General features: G+C 39.1%; 3 protein-coding genes and 1 long non-coding RNA gene across 5 annotated transcripts; 1 reads left to right on the top strand and 3 right to left on the bottom strand.

Annotated features, from left to right (window-relative positions):
* The first annotated feature begins 664 nt into the window (after positions 1–664).
* LOC103987985 (uncharacterized) lies at positions 665–7,288 on the top strand. The gene is made up of 4 exons (XM_009406472.3): positions 665–810; positions 3,382–3,564; positions 6,323–6,599; positions 6,781–7,288. The coding sequence occupies exons 2-4, from the start codon at positions 3,387–3,389 to the stop codon at positions 7,118–7,120; spliced, it is 795 nt and encodes a 264-aa protein (XP_009404747.2). The 5' UTR covers positions 665–810; positions 3,382–3,386; the 3' UTR covers positions 7,121–7,288.
* Positions 7,289–7,615: 327 nt separating this feature from the next.
* Positions 7,616–8,752, bottom strand: LOC135676401 (uncharacterized). Its single transcript, XR_010514263.1, has 3 exons — positions 8,373–8,752; positions 8,008–8,122; positions 7,616–7,893 (listed from the first exon to the last, which is right to left on the bottom strand). It is a non-coding gene; the product is annotated as an uncharacterized LOC135676401 (long non-coding RNA).
* Positions 8,753–9,884: 1,132 nt separating this feature from the next.
* LOC135676400 (probable U3 small nucleolar RNA-associated protein 7) lies at positions 9,885–16,121 on the bottom strand. 2 transcript variants are annotated; one of them, XM_065187528.1, is made up of 9 exons: positions 16,009–16,121; positions 15,591–15,647; positions 15,103–15,168; positions 14,917–15,006; positions 14,369–14,501; positions 14,014–14,132; positions 13,421–13,488; positions 11,864–11,912; positions 9,885–11,359 (listed from the first exon to the last, which is right to left on the bottom strand). In XM_065187528.1, exons 2-9 carry the CDS (start codon positions 15,645–15,647, stop codon positions 10,343–10,345), a joined length of 1,599 nt encoding a protein of 532 aa, XP_065043600.1. In that variant the 5' UTR covers positions 16,009–16,121; the 3' UTR covers positions 9,885–10,342. The 2 variants fall into 2 exon arrangements, with proteins under 2 accessions (XP_065043600.1, XP_065043601.1); XM_065187529.1 differs by lacking the exon at positions 16,009–16,121 and adding an exon at positions 15,733–15,941.
* Positions 16,122–19,743: 3,622 nt separating this feature from the next.
* LOC135676402 (NAC domain-containing protein 83-like) lies at positions 19,744–21,052 on the bottom strand. The gene is made up of 3 exons (XM_065187530.1): positions 20,657–21,052; positions 20,300–20,589; positions 19,744–20,206 (listed from the first exon to the last, which is right to left on the bottom strand). The coding sequence occupies exons 1-3, from the start codon at positions 20,841–20,843 to the stop codon at positions 19,940–19,942; spliced, it is 744 nt and encodes a 247-aa protein (XP_065043602.1). The 5' UTR covers positions 20,844–21,052; the 3' UTR covers positions 19,744–19,939.
* Between the last annotated feature and the right edge of the window lie 939 nt (positions 21,053–21,991).

Here is a 21,991-nt window from a genome sequence, read left to right on the forward strand (position 1 = left end):
GGAGTTGTGCCTGGCATGGTTGCAGGACATTGCAGTCTTACAAGTCTCTTTGTTATGTTCTTCGTTTGGATTGGAGATGCGATCTTTCCTCACCACACTTAATTACCAGGCATGTATTTTTCTCAGACAATTAAGACAGGGATGGAGCAACAGAACCAGCCATGCTATCTTTGCCTCACCACACGTAATTAGCTACGCTTGTCTCTGCTGCTGATGCAGTTCTTCACCTCAAATCGATGCAGAAGTGAAGGATGAGAAAGCCAGGAAAATCTACATGTTGTTTGATCCGATGAACCAGTGTTCTAAGTTTCCCACATCACAGCGCTGCTGATGGGATGGGCAATGTCAAAGGAACAAGATTAGAGGCTCGACGGAAGTGGCAGAGTACATGGAAGCTTTTGGGTCTGTCGAACGGTAGTCGCTCGGTGAAGTTTCCCTCGATGTCATTGTTCGCATTGCGTTGACTCGTCAATTCCTACTGTAGTTAGGTCCCACTCGGTCGTCCCCGCGGCTGACTAGGCTCTCGAACCGGGTTTAAAATGGGTCCGGTTAACCGGACTAGAGAACGAGTCGGGTTATTAATAATACGTGGCGTGTTGGGTTTCCACGGTTCACTATATAGGTGCGTGTTGGGTTCGGCCCATGACCTTAAGTCGAAGCGGCCTGAGCCGGGTTCTACACCAAGTGGGATGGGCGAGCGTCGGCTCTACGGACGAGTAGAAAGGGGTGATTAGGGTCGTCGAAGCCACCGAAACGGCAGTCGTGAACGCCGAGGCGATCGTCTCCTCCGCTCCCGTCGTCGTATATCAGGTGCGATTCCCACTCTCCTTCTTTCGGCTCTTCCCTTATCTCGATCGATTTCTTCTTTTCGTCGTTCGAACACGGTGGCCCAATCTTTGCCTGTTTCGAGCATCGGTTGGGGTTTCATCGACGGAACGGTGTGAAGACGAGGTTTACGGGTCTTGAACTGGGCTGTGAACGAGAGAGGAGTCGGGAGATGTTGAGAAGGGCGAGAGTTGAGTGCTGAATTGAGTAAATTGGGAACGCGTATCGTTATATGGATGGAAGGAGAATGGATTTAACCCTAGATCGACGTTGCTCTCTCTCCTTTGTCTCTGCGTGCAAAGGCAGCCGACGGTTCGCCTGTCCCCCTCCTGACGGCGCGTTTGCACCTCCCCCTTCCCTTCCTCTTCTTCCCTCCCGCTGTTGCGCTCCCTCTTTCTCCTCCTCCTCCTGGCCGCCCCCAGCTGAGCCTCCCTGACAGCCCCCTACCCTCCTCCTCCTCCTCTGTGCTTCTACCCCCTCCCTCCTCTTTTCCCCTCCTCGCGCCCCTCTCCCTCTTTCTCCTCCTCCTTCCCCGCCCCTTGCCGAGCCACCTCGACAGCTCCCTTCTTCCCAGCAGAGCCGCTGCCCCTCGCCGAGCCTCCACAACTCCTCTCTCTCTGCCTCTTTCACCGACGATCTTGCTTCTCCTGGCAGGTTCCCCTTCTCCTCTTCTATCTCGCCCGGACAGGCCCCATCCGGCAAACTTTGAATTTAATATCAGTTTTAATTATCATTAATAATGGTTAATTTTTGTTCATACTAGTTTATAAACTGTTTAAAAGACTAAAATTGTCATTGTCAATGGTATTTTTTTCAATTTCCACTGCTTTATAGATGATTAAATGAATGTATTTTGATATCTTAATAGTAAAATCTTGAATATACGATGACATGAAACTCATGTATTAACTAATTTTTATTTTAATAATTGTCTTTCTTCTTAATTATATGTTTATAATTTTATATCGATGAATGTCTTACTTTGCTCGGGCAAACTCCTGGCACCTCAGCCATTTTGGAACCTTATCAATGCATTTGTGAACACTGCATAACACTGAATGCCAAATTTAGCTATGTAAAGATTAAATTTGATCTTTGTTGTTGGATCAATTGTTAAACCCCAGTGATCAAACAATGTATTCATCATTTAATGGGCTTTTCCTTTTGTATAGTTGTTTACTTGATGTAATATTAAATGCCTAGCATAATTAATGGTATGAACAATGACTTCATACAAACACTTTTGATATCCTAGTCAAGAACCCTTTAGAAAGTTAAGTTTGACATCATGAATATTGTTGTTTCCTGCACTTTTTTTTAAGATAAAAAGAATTATTCTGTAGTAAATGTCATATAGGTTGTGAATCATGATAAATTTAGTTTGTGATGGAATTTGATTCTTTTTTTATAAGACTATGGAGAAATCTTACTTTGTTCCTCATGTTTCTCTTAAAAGTTGCAAATGGATTCGACATTCCAGTCTTAGATATTAGTTCTATAGCTTGACGTCATCAGTGGCCAATTTTACACCTTTGAGTTGCTGAAGACAAGACAAAATATTGTGTCATGTGAAGCTAACTCATATCAAGCTTGAAAAGTTGTGATGGACAACCATGGTTGTCATTCATAATAACGACTGTAAAATTGTTTGATCCTTTGGCCCTAATCAGGCCTAGTGCATTGGACCGGTCCTTGAAACGGAAATATAGTGAGCTCGGGCCGACTTGTGAGTCCACTCAATAAAATCAATATATTTCCATTTCAAGGACCATCTCAACTTGCCAGGCCCGATGTGGGCCATAGGATCAGGTGATCTTATGAGAGGTCACGAGTTGGACAATCGTGGTTTCGACAATGAGCATTGCTTATATAACACCTCTTATTTGCAAAAAAAGGTTATTGTGTGCCTTTTTCCAGTCATGAAAGAAGCATTCGGTCAAGGTCACAACTCAAGAATCAGAATATCTCCAAAACAAAGCTAATAAATAGAATGTTCTTTGATTATTACAATAGAAATCTCGTCACCAATACCAATATACAAACACTCTTGGGTATCATTCTCGAGTAGAGAGACCAATTGAATCCTTGTAAACCTGAAAAAAAAAAGACAAAAACAATAAAATTATTATTAATTCAAATAAGAGATATTATTATTAAACTATGCAATCACTTTATTAAAAATACAATTATTAATTTAACAATATTTGAGAGTTACTAAATCAGTAAATCATAACAAAAAATATTCATAAATTTCTATAAGTATATATATTATCTTAAATTTATTATTTTCTAAATTGTAGGATCTTACAATTTGATCCTACAATCCAAGTTTGTTGACCCCCTTTACAATCCTATGTAGGAAAGTTTGACAACCTTGCTTCTCATGAATCTAGCATATGAATCCATGATGTTAGCTGTGACAACTCTGATGTGCTTTTTTATATTTATATATTTTTGGCTGGCTGAAAATTTTAAATGCTCTATTATGCATTCAATGCTAACTTTTTTATTTGAATTCTCTGCTTTGCTTATATCTAATACAATAATGTACTATAGACTGAATGCCTGATATGGATCTGGAGACTGAGAATCGGCTTGCTGCTTTACTGATGGAAGAGGCCAGGAGATTGCGCTTGGAAGCTGAAAAAGAAGGCGTTCATGTTTATCTCCACCAGCCTAATGTTAGAGGTCGACCGAATTCACGATTTTTGACAGCTACTGTTCTTGGAGTGCAGCAAGGTTTGTTGCATAGCTTCTTTCTATTTGGATTTTCATTTTCAATATTGGGTGACCACATTTGGTGTATGGCTTCGGTTTATTGCAAAACTTGTCCAAGTTAAACATAATCAGTAATAACTGAATGGATTCTTTATAATAATCTTATCTTTGGGGAAGGAAAGAGTTGTCATATTCATGGCTGCCTTTTCATGGCCCAAGGCTAGTAAATTTTATTAAAAATGAACAGACTCTTGTTAAGTATATAAAACCATTGATCACAGTATTTTAAAGAAAAGGGAAAATAGAATTAGTAAAGGATCTGGAAATTTTCAAAATATAAGTTTTAATTGGAATAATTTATATCAATTAAAACATTCAAATCTTCTTTTGCTTGAGCTAATTGAATATTTAATTACTTGATAAATTATATTAGCTGTCAAAGTCTACATTAAAGTAGCTAATTAGATGGATAGGCTCTATATCTTTCAAACAGAAAGAGACATGTTCCTTTGATATAATGGATCATCTCCTGGTGCATTTTACTTGGATTATTAAACTGAAAGATACTTGGAATTTGACTGATTCCCTAGATTGTGACTCTTGAATCAGTCTGTCGCCACTGTAGTTTTGTAGTAGTTATCTCAGAACAAATCTATCAAACATTAAGAACTTATACTTCATCTCGAACTCCACCCTCTTCCTTGAGAAGAATAAAAAGGATTGGATTCTATATAATATTTCAAATGACAGGTTGGTTGATAAATAGAAAACCAAGTTTAGCAACATGTAGAATACATTTATTAATAGTTCTTGATTCCATGGTGTTTTTGTTAAATAGAGAATACATGTTGGTTGTTTTTATTACGTCTTTTGATGTTGTTTTGTTTTTGATGTTCTTATTCTTAATGATGGAAGTTTCAGAAAATAATTTTAGGCAATTAATCTTGCAATTTGCATAGCCATGTATCTTTCATGAGGCACAAATTGGCAGCCTTGTTGTCACTTCAAGGTTGATTCTTTACGACTTATGAAACCAAGGTTCGACCATGAAAATAGTCTTTTTGTTTGCAAGAGTAAGGCGGCGTACATTGACCCTCAGACCTTGCTAATGTGAGCCTCGTGCATTGTGATATTCTTTTATACATGAAAGTTCATGTATGTGCTAGCATGTGGGTGTATGGATATGCATGCATGGTTGTTGTGTTTGCCAGTGATTAAAATAGGCGCTCGGGTGCTCACTTAGGCGCTCGAGCGAGGCGAGACGAGGCCCGAGCGTCTCGTGGGTGGACCAGGCAGCGCGCTTCAATGAGGCGCCGCCTGGGCACTCGCCTGAACCCAAGCGTCGGGTGCCTCGAGCAAGTGCCCGGTTCAAATAAAGCAACCGAACTAGACTTTTAAGTCTGGTCGATTCAACAGTAGTTGGTTGGTTCAATTGAACCAAATAACCAGTATTTTACTTGCAAAAGCCACCCTTGCACACCCATGCAACCCCAAGCCGACCCTAGCATACTTCTGCCTCTACCGCCGACGCTTTCTGCCGCTGCTTCCATCGCAAACGTAGCAGATTGAGCCCTTTATCACCGAGGGACGAGTCCGACGGCCTAGCAAGAGCTCGTAGCTTATTCCTGTCGTCACTCCGTGTGCAGTTCCTTCCACCGTCGAGGGAGAGGATCGTAGGTTCCTCCGGCACCAATGGATGCCCTCTGGAGCTTTCGCTGCTGTCGCTGCTATTGTCGTTCGCAACTTCCTCCATTGTCGCGGTTGTCTTAAACTGAATCCTCCGTTGCTACTGTTGTCATCCGAAGCTTCCTTTGTCACCCCTGCCTTCTCCTTCCCCGCTTTCCATTATCGGTGACACTTTTATCCTCCTTTGCTACTGTTAATAGTTCTTTTCTCCCCCTCTAACTATTGTTAGCAGTAAATAATATACTATTAACAATTGATTGTTAACTACTGTACAAAGTAATCTCTATTTACTAGATTGATAATATACTATTTAGATTTTAACACTCCTAATCTTTGTTTATTTAAAATTATTATTGGATCTTTTTAATTTAATATAATTTTTTTATTTATATAATCATATTTATCAATTATATTATATATTTTTTTATATTTTAATATATTATAGTGTCTCATTTTGTTTGAGCAATCACCTAGCACCTCGAGCATTTTGGGACCTTGGCGCCTAACGTTTTTTAAATCATTGGTATCTGCATGCATTGCATGTATGTGACAATACATATATGCAGCTGACTCGAAGGACAGCATGGATGTTGTAAATTATTGTAAAATTATTGAAACATATATATATATATATATATATATATATATATATATATGTGTGTGTGTGTGTGTATTCTTCCAGTAGCAAACTGATAAAGTCCATTCAGTTAAATTGTGAATTAGTGTCCAATGTTTCTATTACCCCATTTTATCTTCTTGAACTGCAGCAGGGTGCAAACTATCCTTTAGTGCTTGAGATATGAGCTTCTAGTGTCTTCTAGGAAAATGATACCAAAAAAGATGTCACTGGTTCTTGTTAGGCCAAAAAGTTTCATGGAGAAAAAATCAACTGGTGTCTAATAAAATCATGATTCTGAGAAACCATGACCAACCACTTAGCAAACCATGTAGTGGAACTGCAAGTGCTATTTTTTATATGCCAATGTACTGCCATTTTATTTTCAAAGAAATACCTGAAGGTTTACTTTGATCTAATATATCTTTACTTCATTTATCTTCATTAATTTTATCGATGCCCTCTGTTCTTCATCAGCAAATCGAACTGTTGAGGTTACTGAAATGTGGCGAGCTCGGGAGAAGGAATTGGAGTTGGAAGCTAAGCTTGAGGATAGATCAAATAAACACAGACATAAAAGCAGGGGTGAGAAGCATCACACCAATTCACCACATACGGGTTCTAGTTCGAGGAAGAAGAAGAACATGGAAACCACCATCTCATGCTCGACAAGCAAACAAGATCTAGAAGACTGCTGCTCATATGAAGATGACGGTCTAAGAGACGAAGATGTTGAAGAGTTTCTTCACTCGAGGTTATAAATGTTTTTACCGTAGGCCTCGTAGTTGTTAACCTCAATATGGTTAAGAGCATTCTAGATATTTATGGTAGTACCTAGGTGCATAGGTACCTGAAGCATTTGCCTTCGCACGTACATAATTAGTGTTTCTGCTCTTTCTGGCACATTTTGACCAATTTCTCATGACTGTATGCAGGGCGAAGCGGGGCAGAGGTGCTGTAGGTTCAAGAATGGATGAAGCTGGTCCATTTCTTTCACAGACATGTTCTGATCAAGATGGTCACTCGCCAAGTCATGATGTGCGGGTGAAGGAAGAATGGGAAAACCGTATTCTTGGCCCTGAGAAACCAAGCTTTCTGAAGCTTGACAGTGCACTTTGTGATGATTCCGATACAGAAACTAGGGTGTGCCATACAAGTAGCTCAAGGAAATGCCATTCCAAGAAAAGGAGATCAAGGGAAGAGAAACTAGGAAAAAGAAAAGGGACAGAAAAGAGATCCAAGCATCACAGCAAAAGCAGAAGAGCAAAGGATTGATGCATAAGGGTGAGATATGACTTATTCAGATGTTGTCTTTTTATTATCTTTTCCTACTTGAACCTGCTTGTAGAATTAAAATATGATTTCACGCATTTGATGGATCATCCAAGTTACATCAAACCCATGTAGTGAGTGCATCAATACCTACCTCTGTGGTTCACGAAACCCATGTGTTACTCTTTGGATGTAGTAAGTACTCTTTGTTTGACCCCTTAAAAAAAAAAATCAGAGTAAAAGATGTTTAACCTAGAAAAGATGTTTAACCTAGAAATTCTGTTGGTGTGGTTTCTACTGTGCTCTTTTAAATCGGTCATTGCTATTAAATTTTATTAAATATATAATTTTTTTATATATTTTAATGATCATGAAAGATCTATATAATCGATTTTAAATAATTAAAACTCATGATTTTGTTATTGCTATTGATATCCGTATTGAATGCGACTATAAATGAAGAAGTAGCCGACGAGTCTTTCACCACATCTTACTGTATCGCAAGAAGAAGACGGTTGATCATAAGTCGGAGCAATGGACACCATCGGACGAGACACTATGGAGTGAGTGCATGCCCAAGATGGCAGATTACAGAAAAGAGGAAGACACTATGGAGTTAGGTGGAGTCACAAGATATGGAAAGATAGCTCTTTCTTTGCAAACAATGGGACAATATCAGTCGGATTTCCAACGGAGTCGTCTTCAGGAATCTTCTTCTTTGCAAGGTTGCTTCATCTCTTTCTCTATCCATTCCTGATGTGTGGAACCACAACGCCCTGAAAATAATTTAAGAATTGATCACCCAACCATATTCCCTTCAATCTTGATGGAACACTCGAGTTCTAGGAATTCAACAAGGCAGAAAACTTCTCTGATATCAATCAACATACCTTGGTTGTGCCAACAGCTGTACTGATTCGGATGCAGTTTCTATATATAACATCGGATCCCCATTGATGATCGCATTGATGATTGGCTGGTTTTGGAGTCCAGAAACAAAGCAGCCTGAGTACACAGAAATCACAAAAATATAAAGTTGCGAGTCATCGACGAAAATGTATCTTAATATTCAGACTGAAGCTTCATCAGATTTGTCCTACAATATAGAGTTCATGACTTTAAAAGTACTAGAATTTGCATATTTACCAGAAAAGTTCAAAAGACTGAAGCTGTGTATTTTAACAACAATTGAAGAATATATCAAGGTCTTAATTGGACACAACATAATTCTGATAGGCAAACCCAAGAGACTTACTCTTTCCCTTTCCTTAATGAGGTAACTGAGGTTCTGAAGGTGAGGTTTTGGGGGTTGCATCTGAGGTTACTTTAGGCTTTTCTTTGGTTGAACCTTCTTCTTTAAGCACTCAGTTTGTCAATCTTCTCTGTTGAAGGAGTTGGTTGGGGAGCACCAGCAGGAGGTGATCGTGGTCGAGCATCTTTATCATCTGATGGGACAACATGCGTGCCACTAGGAGAAGACTTGGATACCACAGAAACCTTAGTCCCAGGTGTCACAGTATCACCTTCCTTGGCTACAAACTGTCAACGGCGAAAAGCACTGAATTTTGTATCAACTGCAAGAAGGAAGAATCAACTATATAGGAGAAAATTATCGGAAGCCAAATTAAGATTACATCTGACCTTTTAAATAATCCCAACTTCAGGACTATTTACATGAATTGTCACCTGAAACAAAGATCCATAATGAAAACAGTTCTAGTAACCAGCTATACTATAAAAATCAAACAATAAAACCTTATCAGTCTCAATCTGGGCAACCGGTTCATCAACTTCAACCCCTATCACCAGGCTCTGTGCCAGATATCATGCCCATTAGACAATTAGCACATTTGGAATGTAAAAAGACAAGCACATTACATGCATTTCGAGAACTTGCCCCTAAATGTTTCGGATAGGAACAATTAGATATCACAGAACCAAAAAAATATGATTTTTTGACTTTGTTTATCAAACTTAACCAATTATTTCAGGAAACTTTGAGGTTGACAACATAAGTATATGCGTGACGGGATGCCTGCATAAGCATCAACAACCATGTTTATATGCATGAAGCAAAGAGCGAAGTACATACTTTTCATGAAGGTAGCTAAAGTCCCATCAGTAATAGATTCACCCATGAAGGGAACAATAGCATCAACCAAGTCCCCTGGAGCTTTTTTTTTTCTCCAATTAACATACTTCGTTTCCAAACAAGTCACAGGAGAATGGAGATAGTTTCTAATGCTGCAAAAGCAGGCAAGATAAGCATATGCAAGTGTGTACCATTCTCAGAAGCAAATGACCTACTCCACATTTGATAAGGAGAGGCCCTTAGGAGCAGCCTTAAGTTCCCTGCAATTTTCACTTATGCATGATGTTAAAGAACACAAACAAGTAACATTCACAACATAAGCACTTCATCTATAACAGAAAAATACAAATTGAGTTGAAGCAAAGAAAACCATGAGACCACTAATTAAATATGAAGGTAATATCAGAAAACCAAAAAGGCCCCTCTCAAGAGCTAACCTCGTAGGCTTCGAGCACACCGAGCCACCTGAAAAAATATATGATGTGAGATTGTCGTGACTATTACGATGAAGTGCAATTGTGATATATAGAAAAATCACCTGGATGCATATGATGGCTCAAGTGCTGGACATGTCTAGCACTACTTGCAATGAGGAGAACCAGCCAGGACATACAAACTACAAAATTTAAGTGCATTCTAATGATGAAAAGTAGAAAGGCATACTATGTACAAAAATGACAGAAGAAAATAACTCATGATCAGAACTCAGAAGCTTTATAAGTATAAACACATTTGACTCAGGAAAACCCTAAAAGAAATTTAAGCTGCATCATAACACCGAAAAGAGGAGCCCGCCCATCTACATCCCACCATCTCTTCCCCAACCATTGTCCTCACATCAGAGGGTCATCCTTCAAGATCCATATCTTAGATTTTTTTTTCCAAAAAAGAGATGATTCTAATTAAAATCTAGCAAAATGGTAATAAGAGTTTCCGGCTGCCTCAGAGCTGATTAAATTACAAAGATCAAAAGGAAAACCAAATTTCCAAATGCAGGTGGATCGAGAGTCTGGTATGATTGGCCATCCAATTCAAATCGCGATTGGAACCATTATCAACTCAAATTCAGAACTGCCAACAGGGTTCGATCGAAGTTGCTATTGATTGCCGCAAGTGAAATGCCCGTCCCAAAATCATGACGCCTTTTTCCGAGAAAACCGCTGCAGTGCTTTCGGCAATTCAGCCTCCGCTATTCGTTGTTTCTTCAAGGGTCTATCATTGTTCATTTGTTGGTCCAAGAACGGCCTCTTCGCCTTGAAAACCTCTTCCTCCTTCTTTGCTGCCCTCTTACTTGGCTTGTTCCTGCCCTTGGTCTTCTTCTTGAACGTAATGCTCTTGGCAGCCTCAACCGCATTCTCCATCTCCTCCTCAGTCTCCTTTTTGGTCGGTCTTTCTTTTCTCCTTGGTGGCCTCACAGTGCCGATCTTGCTTGGCTCCAACATGATGGTCTCTGGCTGAAGCTTGTCGAGAAGAGCATGAACCTCTTTCTCTCTCCTTTGCTTCGTGGTCTCATACGGGTTTGCAACCCAAGTATCAAAGTTAGGCTCACCAGATCCTGGAATAAGTATGGAAGAGATGCCCATTGAGTGACCAATACCCAAGACATCTTCATATGGTCGGAAAGAGACCTTTCCTATTTGATATCCCTTCACCATAGCATGGCTCATATACTTCTCATATTCCTGATTCCCTGAGTCTCTCCATACTTGAACTCGAGATCCATTTCCAATGGCAAGTAAGCCCTTCTGGCTGAAGTCCATGGTCTGAGCATGCCCCGAGTATGTATTGACTACACCAAACTTCCTGAGGTCCCACAACTTGATCTTGCGGTCCATACCAGCTGTGGCCATTAGTTGGCCTCCACTGTGGAAGGCAACTGCAGTGACAGGACCATGATGGCACAGCATAGTGACGAGGGGTTTCACACTTGTGGGCTTCCACATGGTGACTTTACCACCTGAGTGGCCCAATCCAATGACAGCATTATAAGGGTTCACCCGCATAACGTCAGTACGGCCAAGACCCGTCCGGTAATTGGCAACTATCACACCCGTGCTCACATCTTGGTAATGAAGTTGTGCAAACTTGTTTACTGATGCCAGGAGGAAATGCTTGTCCAAAAATTGAAGCTTTAAAGGTGCACCATGCTCCTAAGATTCAAAACAACAGTTAGTAACTTCCATCAACCAACAAAACAATATACTAAATGAACAGCAGGCATTTTGTGGTTAATGAGTGAAGTCCTATCATAGTATCAACCAAAAAGATAAGCACTGTATTAAAATATAATAGACAAATTTTCATTTAGAATGTGAAGGCAAGTATCACTAAACAGTTGCATTCACGACTAGTGTTGGAAGTTCTGCTAAAAATAGCCAAATTATATCTCAGTCATCGTGTCATTCTTTAGCATTATCTAGATGGACAAGAGCTGCAAAAGCAATAAAATCTGTTGACTAACATTATGTCATGCTTTAGCATTATCTAGATGAACAAGAGCTGCAGAAGCAATAAAATCTGTTGACTGAAAGTTACAACCTCAATGCAACTGAAATTACTGAAATTTAAGTTGTTAAAGGTTTACGAGAAAAAAACACAAACTTTGCCCCTCGGAATAGAAGTCAAAACAATAATCCATGTTCACAAAGCCTTACCTCTAAACAGTGTATTTCAGTACCATGTCTGTTGTATATATACGGATACCTGCCAAATTTAAGACCAGCATATTGATAATTAATATCACTAGTTCAGATGGTAACAGTAACATAAACACAAACACCATAGTAAACACCGAAAGCAAAAGTGCAGATTTCCAAGCCAACAGTTCTGCATTGACAAATTGACAAGGATGTTTACTTGATATTATCTTACAGTAGCCAGCGAATGCAAAAAAACAGGATGACAAAGCCTTGGGCAGTTATACTTGGAAGAATCTATATATAAACAAATTTACATGGCTTGTGATGATACCGAGAAAATTATTGTCAATGAAACTTTTGCAACTAGTGTTTGTCCTAAGCATGTGAGCAAATTGAATCTTAGTAAGATGTGAACATCTTAAACAAATATTTACTTGATTTACACAAACAGGAAAGCAACACAAACTAGTTTGATCCTTTCGTTGCACACTCAAAATATAAATGTATAGACCATGCATCACTCAAGGCACTTAACAACTGCTTAATTATAGTACTGATTTTGAGGTCTGTATATTTTGTGATAATTGTGTTGAAACTTTAGCAAACACATGCGCAAATGCATGCACACCATGCAAGACATTTAAATGATCAATCATAACTCAATTGTTTTTAATAAGTTCATGATAGATCAAAAAAATAATATCTTGATTTACATCACATCAAAATTAATGTATAGATTGGCCAATTTACCTAGGAATTGCAAGTAATTGACCATTTTTCTCTCAAGATTGAAATTTGCCTTCAATGAGATGCTATGCAGGATCTTCATACTCTCTATAGCTTAAAAATTAGTGGCATTTCCCTATATTTGTGCATTCTGTTCACAGATTATGCATCTATGCCAATAACAGGTGGAACCTGATCTATCACACTATACATATCAATTAATACACCCTGATTTGAGAAATCTCATGTTCTCAAACTGCACCAGTATCTCCATCTAATAATTTATACAGATTAATCAACAATCTAAATCAGGATTTATGCAACCTTGACACTTTTTTTAACAAGTGGAACCTCAATACCGTGCAACATACATTGCTCGTATCAGATGCAGATATCCTATCCAAGTTTCTAGAGGCAACATATTCATGATGCTGACTAAAGAAATTAAGATTTCAGAAAACCATCCATTCAATAGTTGTTTTCTAAATGAATTAAAGATCAATTCCTATTATCCATTTCACCCCCATGGTAATAATTCTTGCATGACAGATCTACAATCTAGATTTATCTTTACTCTTAAAATTTAAAAACTTCTGTTGTGAAAATATTGCAACTCAAATATAACAGTCTAGATTCTCTCATAAATAAAATGGGTTTCAAAGAATTTGTTCACTGTAACTTTCCCTGATATAATAAGCTTGTGGAAGGTTTATCAGAGTGATCAAGCTTATTTTGTCACTATCTGGATCTCAGAAAGTAAAAGAATTATTACAAAAGAAAAAATAATCATCCAAATGAGGTAAGCAAGTACATTATTCTTAAATTTGAAACTTCAAGAGAGATTACTTTTTCTGAGCCACTGCAAAAAATTGCTCATTGTGTAAGAAAACAACATCACGAACAGTCTCCCTAACCTGAAAAAGAGAAAATTTATCAACCTAAGGCTCAGTAGAAATTATATAATAATAATTAAATCACAAATTCAAACTGATGTTCATTATATGTACGCCTAAATGCAGCTTGCCTGAGTGAAGTAGTGAATTACATTCGACATGTTTAAAGTAAATATCACATATGTATCTCAGACACCTGTTTTTGCTTCCCTCGGGAAACAAGATCATACACATTTTTGTGTCCATTTCAAGGTATATTCAAATAATACTTATCAATGGTGATGAAGTGGATAATTCTTTGCTTGAGTATGTTTTTTATGAAGTTAAAGAAGTATCACAGAATTATAAGACAACTTCCATTAGTCATTCTTTCTCAGTTTGCAAACCTCACAAGTAGTATTGCCGAAGAAAGAAGATAATATATTCTAATCTTCCCTATCTCATATTACATACATGAAATCAAACTCCAAACATATTAGATGCATGCATATCAGTTTGGGTTCTTTATCAATGAAAGATTGAGGGCAATCTTGACCAAACACAAACCTGAAACTCTTTGATCAGATCCATACTCATCATATCCATCATAGCAAGGTGGCCTTTACGTCCTCCCACCAACATATAGCGTCCGCTTGATGCATATTGGAGGTTATATGGACCTAATTCTGGACATCATCAAGCAAAAGACAACTTGGGCATAACATATTATCCAACAAAGGCTATTCTAAGAGGCGAAAGAAAATCAGAATAACAACAGACATGTCATATAACCAATATAATAAAAGGAAAGACAGATGACACCCGAATTAGAGATGTCACAAACAGTTGTGTAATCCAAGGGTTGAAAGTATTTCAGTACCAGATTGACTTTTAGTTCCAAACAAGAAAAAGAAAATTTTACCAGGTAAAATCATATCGAATGGCTTTCTTGAACTTATAACATCCACTTCACGAATTATAGACTCCTGCTTGACCATCCATGTTTTCTCTAAACCCTCAGGTTCCAAATAGCCTTCATCTGTAGGCATTAGCCACTGAAAGAAATAGAACACAGAAAATCATTCATGATTCTGTAGCAAAAAGAAATTTATACTAACATCTTCCAGCAGCAAATGGTAGGAGATAGCAATCTTGGGAAAAGGAGAAAAAACAAAATGGCAAGTAAAATTTCAAAATTCATGGAATAAACTAGGTCACTACCAAAGCAAATGCACAATAGAAACATGGCATGGTAGTCAAGCTGCTTATGTGTCAAGTCATGCAACCTAAGTTAATTTAAACTAATCTATAAGAAAACATAGCTCATTAGCAATCATTAATGCCTCACAATCTGCTAAATTTCAAAATGATATATGTACTGTAGAGCACCAAGTAGTTCACTAGATGTAGCTACAAAATCATTGGCATTAAGTTGTAATCTAGTGAAAGAAACAAATATCGCAGTTGAACCTTCTCTGCCTTGGCAGCAGCTTTTGCAGACTGGCTATATAATTTTTCCCTAACAGCAAGCTGGCCCTTCAACTTTTTATCTCGTAAAGTCTGAAGCATAAAGAAAAAAAAGATGAAAAGTCAATATAGCAAAATCTACATATGAGAAGAAAACAAGCTTCAAATTAAATGATAAGAATAACATACCTCCAAGTTAGCACCATCACCACGTAAATATTTTCTTGTTTTCAAGTTCAACTCATCAGACATATCCTGTAAATTAAGAAAGAATAATAAGTAACTCCTTGTTTGAAGAACTTATAGCAATGTATATCCGTAAGTTCTACAATCAACAAGCAGCTAACCAAAGATTCATGAATATTCACAAACACTCTCCGCAAAAGAAAATTTTGCACATTGATTCCAACAAGAAGGCGTGATTTAAAGGTGCAACAAAACATGTTAAATGAGAAAAGGACTGGTACCAATGACATCTAAAGAACATAATTTGCAGCTATCACAAAAAATCAACCTCAATTTAGACCAAAGATTGAGGACAAATACATAAATAATCATTCTTTTATTATCAGCCGAGGACTTCACTGGAAATACAGGCCTCCGTTAATCATCAGCCCCACGATTTAGACAGAAACAATCAAACATGACCAACAAAGGCGTTAAGATTCAACTTTTACCTGCTCGGTTGCAGTAACCAATCGATCTTTATCCATGATTTCTTGATTCGCCACCATCTGGTCAATTAGCACCACACTAAGTCAAGCATACATATTGAATCGAAAACAAAAACTAGAACGAAGTCTAATTGTTGATCTCTACCTGGAGAGGGTGAAAAGTATGGAAGTGCAAGAAAACCAACGAGGGTTATCTGGGAGATAGAATAGACTACCTGACTAGTGCGCACTAGCCATTGAGCGCTGTTGCTATTGGGGAGAGAGTTGCCGGGGAGAAGGCGAGAAGTGGAGGAGGGGAAGAACGAGACAGCGGAGGAGAACTTGAGGGACGACAACGGAGAAGGAGATAGCGAGGACAGCGGAGAGGAGGAGGGTGAGAGAGGTTGTCGTGAAGGGGAAGGAGAGATATAGAGAGAGTTACCGTGAGTAGAATACAGCGCCGTAGGTTCGCCTGTGCAGGGAAGCTGCTCGCCAATCGTCGGAGGAAGACGTCGTCGTTCGCTCGAATTAGGTTTAGGTTTCACCCACGAATAAGACGCAGGTCTCCGTGTAACACTCATCTCAATCGTTGATCAAGCAATTCTAGGTCCAGATTACATATGAGTCGACGGTTCAGATCGTTTATCTCTTTAAATTTAATAGATATTTAAATCTAAAATTTTAAAATATTATAAAATAAACATTACCACTGATTATTTTAGTGACAATAAATATATTGTTTGTCCATGAAAATATTATTTATCATAATCATAATTTATAATTACAGAATCCAAAATATTCATAATAATATTAGCAAAAAAAAAGACTAATCTGTAAATTTAAAAGATTTGGTTATGATATTTTAATGATAAAATATTTATTATCATTAAAATTCTTTTAATGATAATATCATCACTAAGTCTTAATGTTCGCAGCAAAAAAAATATAACTAATGAGGAGTTCTTGAGATTTTTTATGAATAATACTAACGATGATCAGTGTTTGACTCAAAGGGATTTAAAGAATATTTCTTGAGGTAGATGTCAATATGAAGGTTAGGCCAAGAGCTGTCTAGACTCGATTGATTGGGTTTATGATTTTTTTATTGATGAGATATTTAAGAAAATTAATTTATAAAATTAATATATATATATATATATTATAATATAAAGTTGAGGAGAGATGAACACATGAAGTCATGGAATTTAGGATTAGCTGATTTACAAATTAGATATAATGTAAATTTGTGGGTTTAGATCACAATTTTTTGGCAAGTTATGAATATTCCACTAATTAATATTAGGGCTTTAAAAAAGGGTTTAGTAAGGTTATATGACCCATGAGAGTGACATATATATACCTAATTCGACGAAATTACGATGATTATTATATTTATCTTTTTTTTTTCCAAGAGACTTTTTTCTCAAAAAAATAAAAATAAATTTACCAACTTTCTAATCTTCCTAAAAAAATTACACCAATAGGAAAAAGAATGTTAATGATTTGTTTCCCATTCAAAAGTCAAACATGTTCCTCTATATCAAGATTCATGGTAAGTATAACTGAGCCTTGTGGTTGATTTGGGATTGGATTCCTATAATAAAGCCTGCCTCAAATTGTTCCTAATGTTGTATAGAACTATTCAATCCTAAACTTTTGAAATAAGATGAATTAGGCTCATCAATTCCATAATCCTCATCGCAATTCATTCGTCATGATACAAATGATAACCTAATTTTATGGGTACATTCAAGCAGAAGGCAAAGCTCGACAGGATCTCTATACTCCCATGTCTCTAATTTTATGGGTACCTTATGTTAGGTTTTTGTGACCTTTTTATAATTGAACAAGATATATAATATAATATAATAACTAATTGGGTTCCGAGGAAATCTTTTTATATCTTATCGTAGACCCTCTGTTCTCGCATATAAAAGGACAGGACCTCTAGGGGGTTGAGAGAGCATTGACACATTACATACAGACGCACCTCTTCATCGAGGGATTTCAGTTTCTCTCCCCAGAAACCCTTTCTCCCAAAAAATCTACCAATCTCAATGAGTCATGTGAAAAGCATAAGAAGAGAAAAGAAATGATATAGTCACAGATTCCGCGTTAAATTAGATCTATACATTTGATTTCAATCATGGAATATAAATTATTTTCATATTTTAGATATAGCATAATTACATATTTTATGCTTACACCTTCTTCTTCTTCTTTTCCTTTCTTCAGCATACTGATGATGGCTATTACAACCACCATTCATTTAATTCTCAACTGGATGATGAAGGCATGCAGTGTGATGCTTCTCTTTCTTGTTCAGCTCAGAGTCCCTCATCAGGTGGTGGTCAGTACAGACAAAGACAAATACAAGACAATAAAAGAACTCCAGCCTGATGTTTAATGGATTGACTGCTTCACGAGAACCTCTAGAACGAAGAAGCCGAAACCAAAAGGTGATTCAGTTGAATAAGGATGTGAGATCATCTGGCTATCATGGTAGGAAAGGGACAAGGAGGATTGCAAGGGTACAAGAGAGCGTTCATTGAACCGGGGATGGGAGAAAGGAAACACACAGGTAGTGTCGTGGACGAACTCCCAAACCCTTAGTGGGATGTTGATCCCAAACCCACACACACAAGAAACCCTAAGCGGCAGCACATCTCAGCCTCATGTCGTGGGAATCACGTAAGCAATTAATTATACTGCTCATGCATTGTTCATGGCAGCTTCAGATCCCCTCCATCTTCTTCTTCTTCTGCCCACCTTCATAGGTTAGCTTATGTATTATTGCTTGCCCTCCTTGTTCTTCTTATCTGTGCCATGTCTGAGTAAAATATTGCAGCCTCCAGAACATCTTGTTTCCTTCGTCGTGTGACCTTAAAATACTGCAACACCATCCATTGTTGCAGTCAAGGTAAGCTGGGATACCATGTCATCGAGGTTGCAGATCAGCTTTTGTCAGGTTCTGACACATGAACTCTTTGTTCATCCCTGTAAAGGAGGGTGGTGTCTACTTTTTAGGGTCATTAAGTTGAGATTGGCTAAGAATTGCCTCATCTCTGTAAACTTTGGTTGTGGCAATCAATGGATGCCTTTGCCAAATGTATTGGGCAGCCTGCAATGAATTCTGCATCAGTCTCCCATGTGCCTCCACCTTCTGCAAGCTTGGAGCTTTGCTACTTGTCCCATGCTGCCACCACAGCTTGATCGTGTTGTGTGTTCGTGAAGCTAGCAAACACTCATGGATGTCCTTCATGGAGCAGTTCCAGCCTTTTACTGTGTTGCGTTCTGTGAATGCAGTATCATTGTCTATCCAAGTTTGCAGAATTCAGCAAACTAGCACAGTGTCAGAAGTTATATGGAGATATATGATCATCAACAGTTTCACCATTAGCTCTTGAATAGAGTGGATATGACCTTAAATTGGAGCTGTTTGTGGACCAAGGAGAGTTGCATCATTGAGTCATCCACAGGATAAATGTTCCATCAGATCACTAAAAGTAGCAGTAGCTCACACCATCCAAATGATTGTCCACTCCATGTCCTCATCCAGACCGTTCCAAGCTTTTGAATCAGCACAGATGACTGGAGAAGAAGAAGTTATCACAAGAGTGGTCCATGGAAGAGGTAGAGAGAGAGAGAGAGAGAGTAACCCAAATGTATAGCCAGACATACAATACAGCATCTCATGACTCTGTACTATTTGGTTGATTTGGAGCAGCTCTTCCACAATTAATATTGTGACTGTAGAAGAATAGTTGTCACTTGTGAGGCCACTGTTCTACAGACTCTGATACAGATGCCCCCATCTGACCAAGTCAGGAGTGGAGATGGACATTAAACACAATACTAATCATGGGTCTCAATCTGATGTGAGCTCCACCTCCCTCATGTCAAAGCAAAATCTTGAGCAAAATATTCTTGGCCAAGTTGGGACCCAGATGCCATTGACTAGCATCTGAGCTCACACACCCTCCCTCTTCTTCCAGCTGGTCCCGGAGGCCCATGGCATCTCTTTCACAAGCCAAATGGAATCATGCCTCCTCTTTCTTGCTCACCTTTCCTTCCTCTTTCTCTCTCTCTGCTGCAGCATAGGATCCTCTGTTCATGGCAGATGCCATCCACAGTGAGGGAATATCAAATATGGGAGAAAATGGGACACATGGCAGCATCAACACTGAACACTTCTTCCACATTAACCATCAGTTCATCTGCTCCGTAAAGCTCACTTACAAGTGGATGAGAAGACTAGAGATCCTAGAGTCAATAGCTCAAAGATTATTTAGACTTTGGCTTCCGAAGAAAAAAAAAGAGGAGACTCGAGGTTTTGTACACTGATACAGAGAATTTTGATAGTCCTCTCGTCCCTATGGAAGTGATCTGCTAGAGCTGGTCTCCTCTCCGGTACTGCTGGATCCATCGGAGTGATCTGTGACGCAGCTCGAGCCGGATGAACATGATGTGGAATGACTTTGATCGCCACCTCTCTGCCCCATGAAATCAATGAAGCCATCACGTGTGATGGGGTCTTCGTCTTCTTCACCAGCTTCATCGGTTCCGACCTCCATCTTGGTAGCCCTCTTCTTCCTAAAAATGCGACAGAGCACCCAGTCGCCGCTCGGATCTACCGAACTCTGCGTGATCATAAGCATCATAGGACTCAGCAAAGATGACACAGTTACCGGTAAACCGTAGATTCTCGAAGAGGAAGAAGACGGAGAGCTCACATGAGTCGAGTTCTTTCTTTGGGGGAAGATGCAGGGTCTAGTCTCAGGTCCGGCGAGCCGGTACTCATGCATGATCCAGTCGGTCTTGGTCCCCGTCGGGGGCTTTCCCCGGTAGAAGACCAAAACCTTCCTCATCCCGACGACCACCTGGCTGCACCGGGAAGACGTGATTTGCTTGTCCTTCCCTGTGGCCTTCCAGTACCCGGACCTCGCCGCCCGGTTCGACCGGCTACCCCTGGGGTACTTCGCCTCCCTCAGATTGAAGAAGTACCTCTCCTCCTCGCACCCACCTGAGCACCGCGAGGACAAGGCTTCAGTCACCGCTACAGGTACAGTAAGGATCGCTATAGGACGCACCTGGTAAGTCCCACGGATCGAGTCTTGCGAGATTGATCTCAGGGATGATGGCGGCAGGCAATGGGCAGGAGAAGGCCTTCCTCTTAAGGTACTGAACCACCAGCTCCTCGTCGGTGGGGTGGAACCTGAACCCAGGTGGGAGCCTCAGCACTCCATGCCTCGCAACAGCACTCGGCTTCCTGTCCATCTGCAACTCGAACCAGGAAACAGAGGAAAGAAACTACTGCACCCAGCAGCAACACCAACGACAGCGAGGTCTCTCTTTGTCGAGCTTAAGGTCGATTCATGCTTTTTCTTCGTCCGGTTAGCGGAAAGAAGGTGCAGGGAGCAAGTGGACAAGGAGGTGGAGAGGGCGAGAGCGTGGGTGGGGGTGGGGATGTGGGTGAGGTAGTGGTGGTGGTGGTGGTGGGCTTTATAGGAGAGGTTGCGGCCGCAAGGCGACGACTCCTGTGGCGTGAACCGGACTCAAACCTTTGACGCATCTTAAACAAATATAAATAACATGTCTGGTGACAGCGATTCACATATCTGAGAACATATCAAGTCATATGAAACTTCTCCTCTTAAGAGGTTGAAGAAGAAGGAAACAGGGCAAAAAAGACTTCTTCCTCTTCTATATTTCTTGCTGCCAGAGCAATTCCAGGAGGAGAAGTAACTCCAACAACAAACCCCATCATAACTCAAAAGAGTTTCCTCCTCCTCCTCCTCTCTCTCTCTCTCTCTCTCTCTCTCTCTCTCTCTATATATATATATATATATATATATATATATATATATATATATGTATATATGTATATATGTATATATATATGTATATATGTATATATATATGTATATATGTATATATATATGTATATATAGGATTAGGAGTAGGAAGACAAAAAGAATCATTGATTAAAATGGAACTGGAGAATGCTTTCTTTAATTAGAAGAAGTCAAATTGAATAGACCAATGTATAAAGAACTTTTTCCTTTTAATTATAGTAAAATATTGAAAAAAATATTTGATGTAAATTAGCACATCAAATCAGACTAATGTTTCACATCGAAATAACAAAAAAAAAAAAAAAGGAAAAGGGTGTGTTTTCTTTTTCTTCTTTTACGATCTATCATTGACCAAATTACCCTCACCAAGTTTCATACTTTTAGGTGAGGTTTCGCGATGACTGAAAGGGCAATGTAGTCATTTCATTATTACGTCAGTCTTACGACGACTCATCCTGGCCTGAGATAAAACCTGTGTATTTTTCTGTTATGACGAAACCATCCTCGGGCCATAAGATCCAATCGCGCCCGTCCATCTTCCGTGATCAGACATCCCCGCGCATCACAAAG

Source organism: Musa acuminata, chromosome BXJ1-6 (genome assembly GCF_036884655.1).
Source record: "Musa acuminata AAA Group cultivar baxijiao chromosome BXJ1-6, Cavendish_Baxijiao_AAA, whole genome shotgun sequence".
Taxonomy (NCBI): domain Eukaryota; kingdom Viridiplantae; phylum Streptophyta; class Magnoliopsida; order Zingiberales; family Musaceae; genus Musa; species Musa acuminata.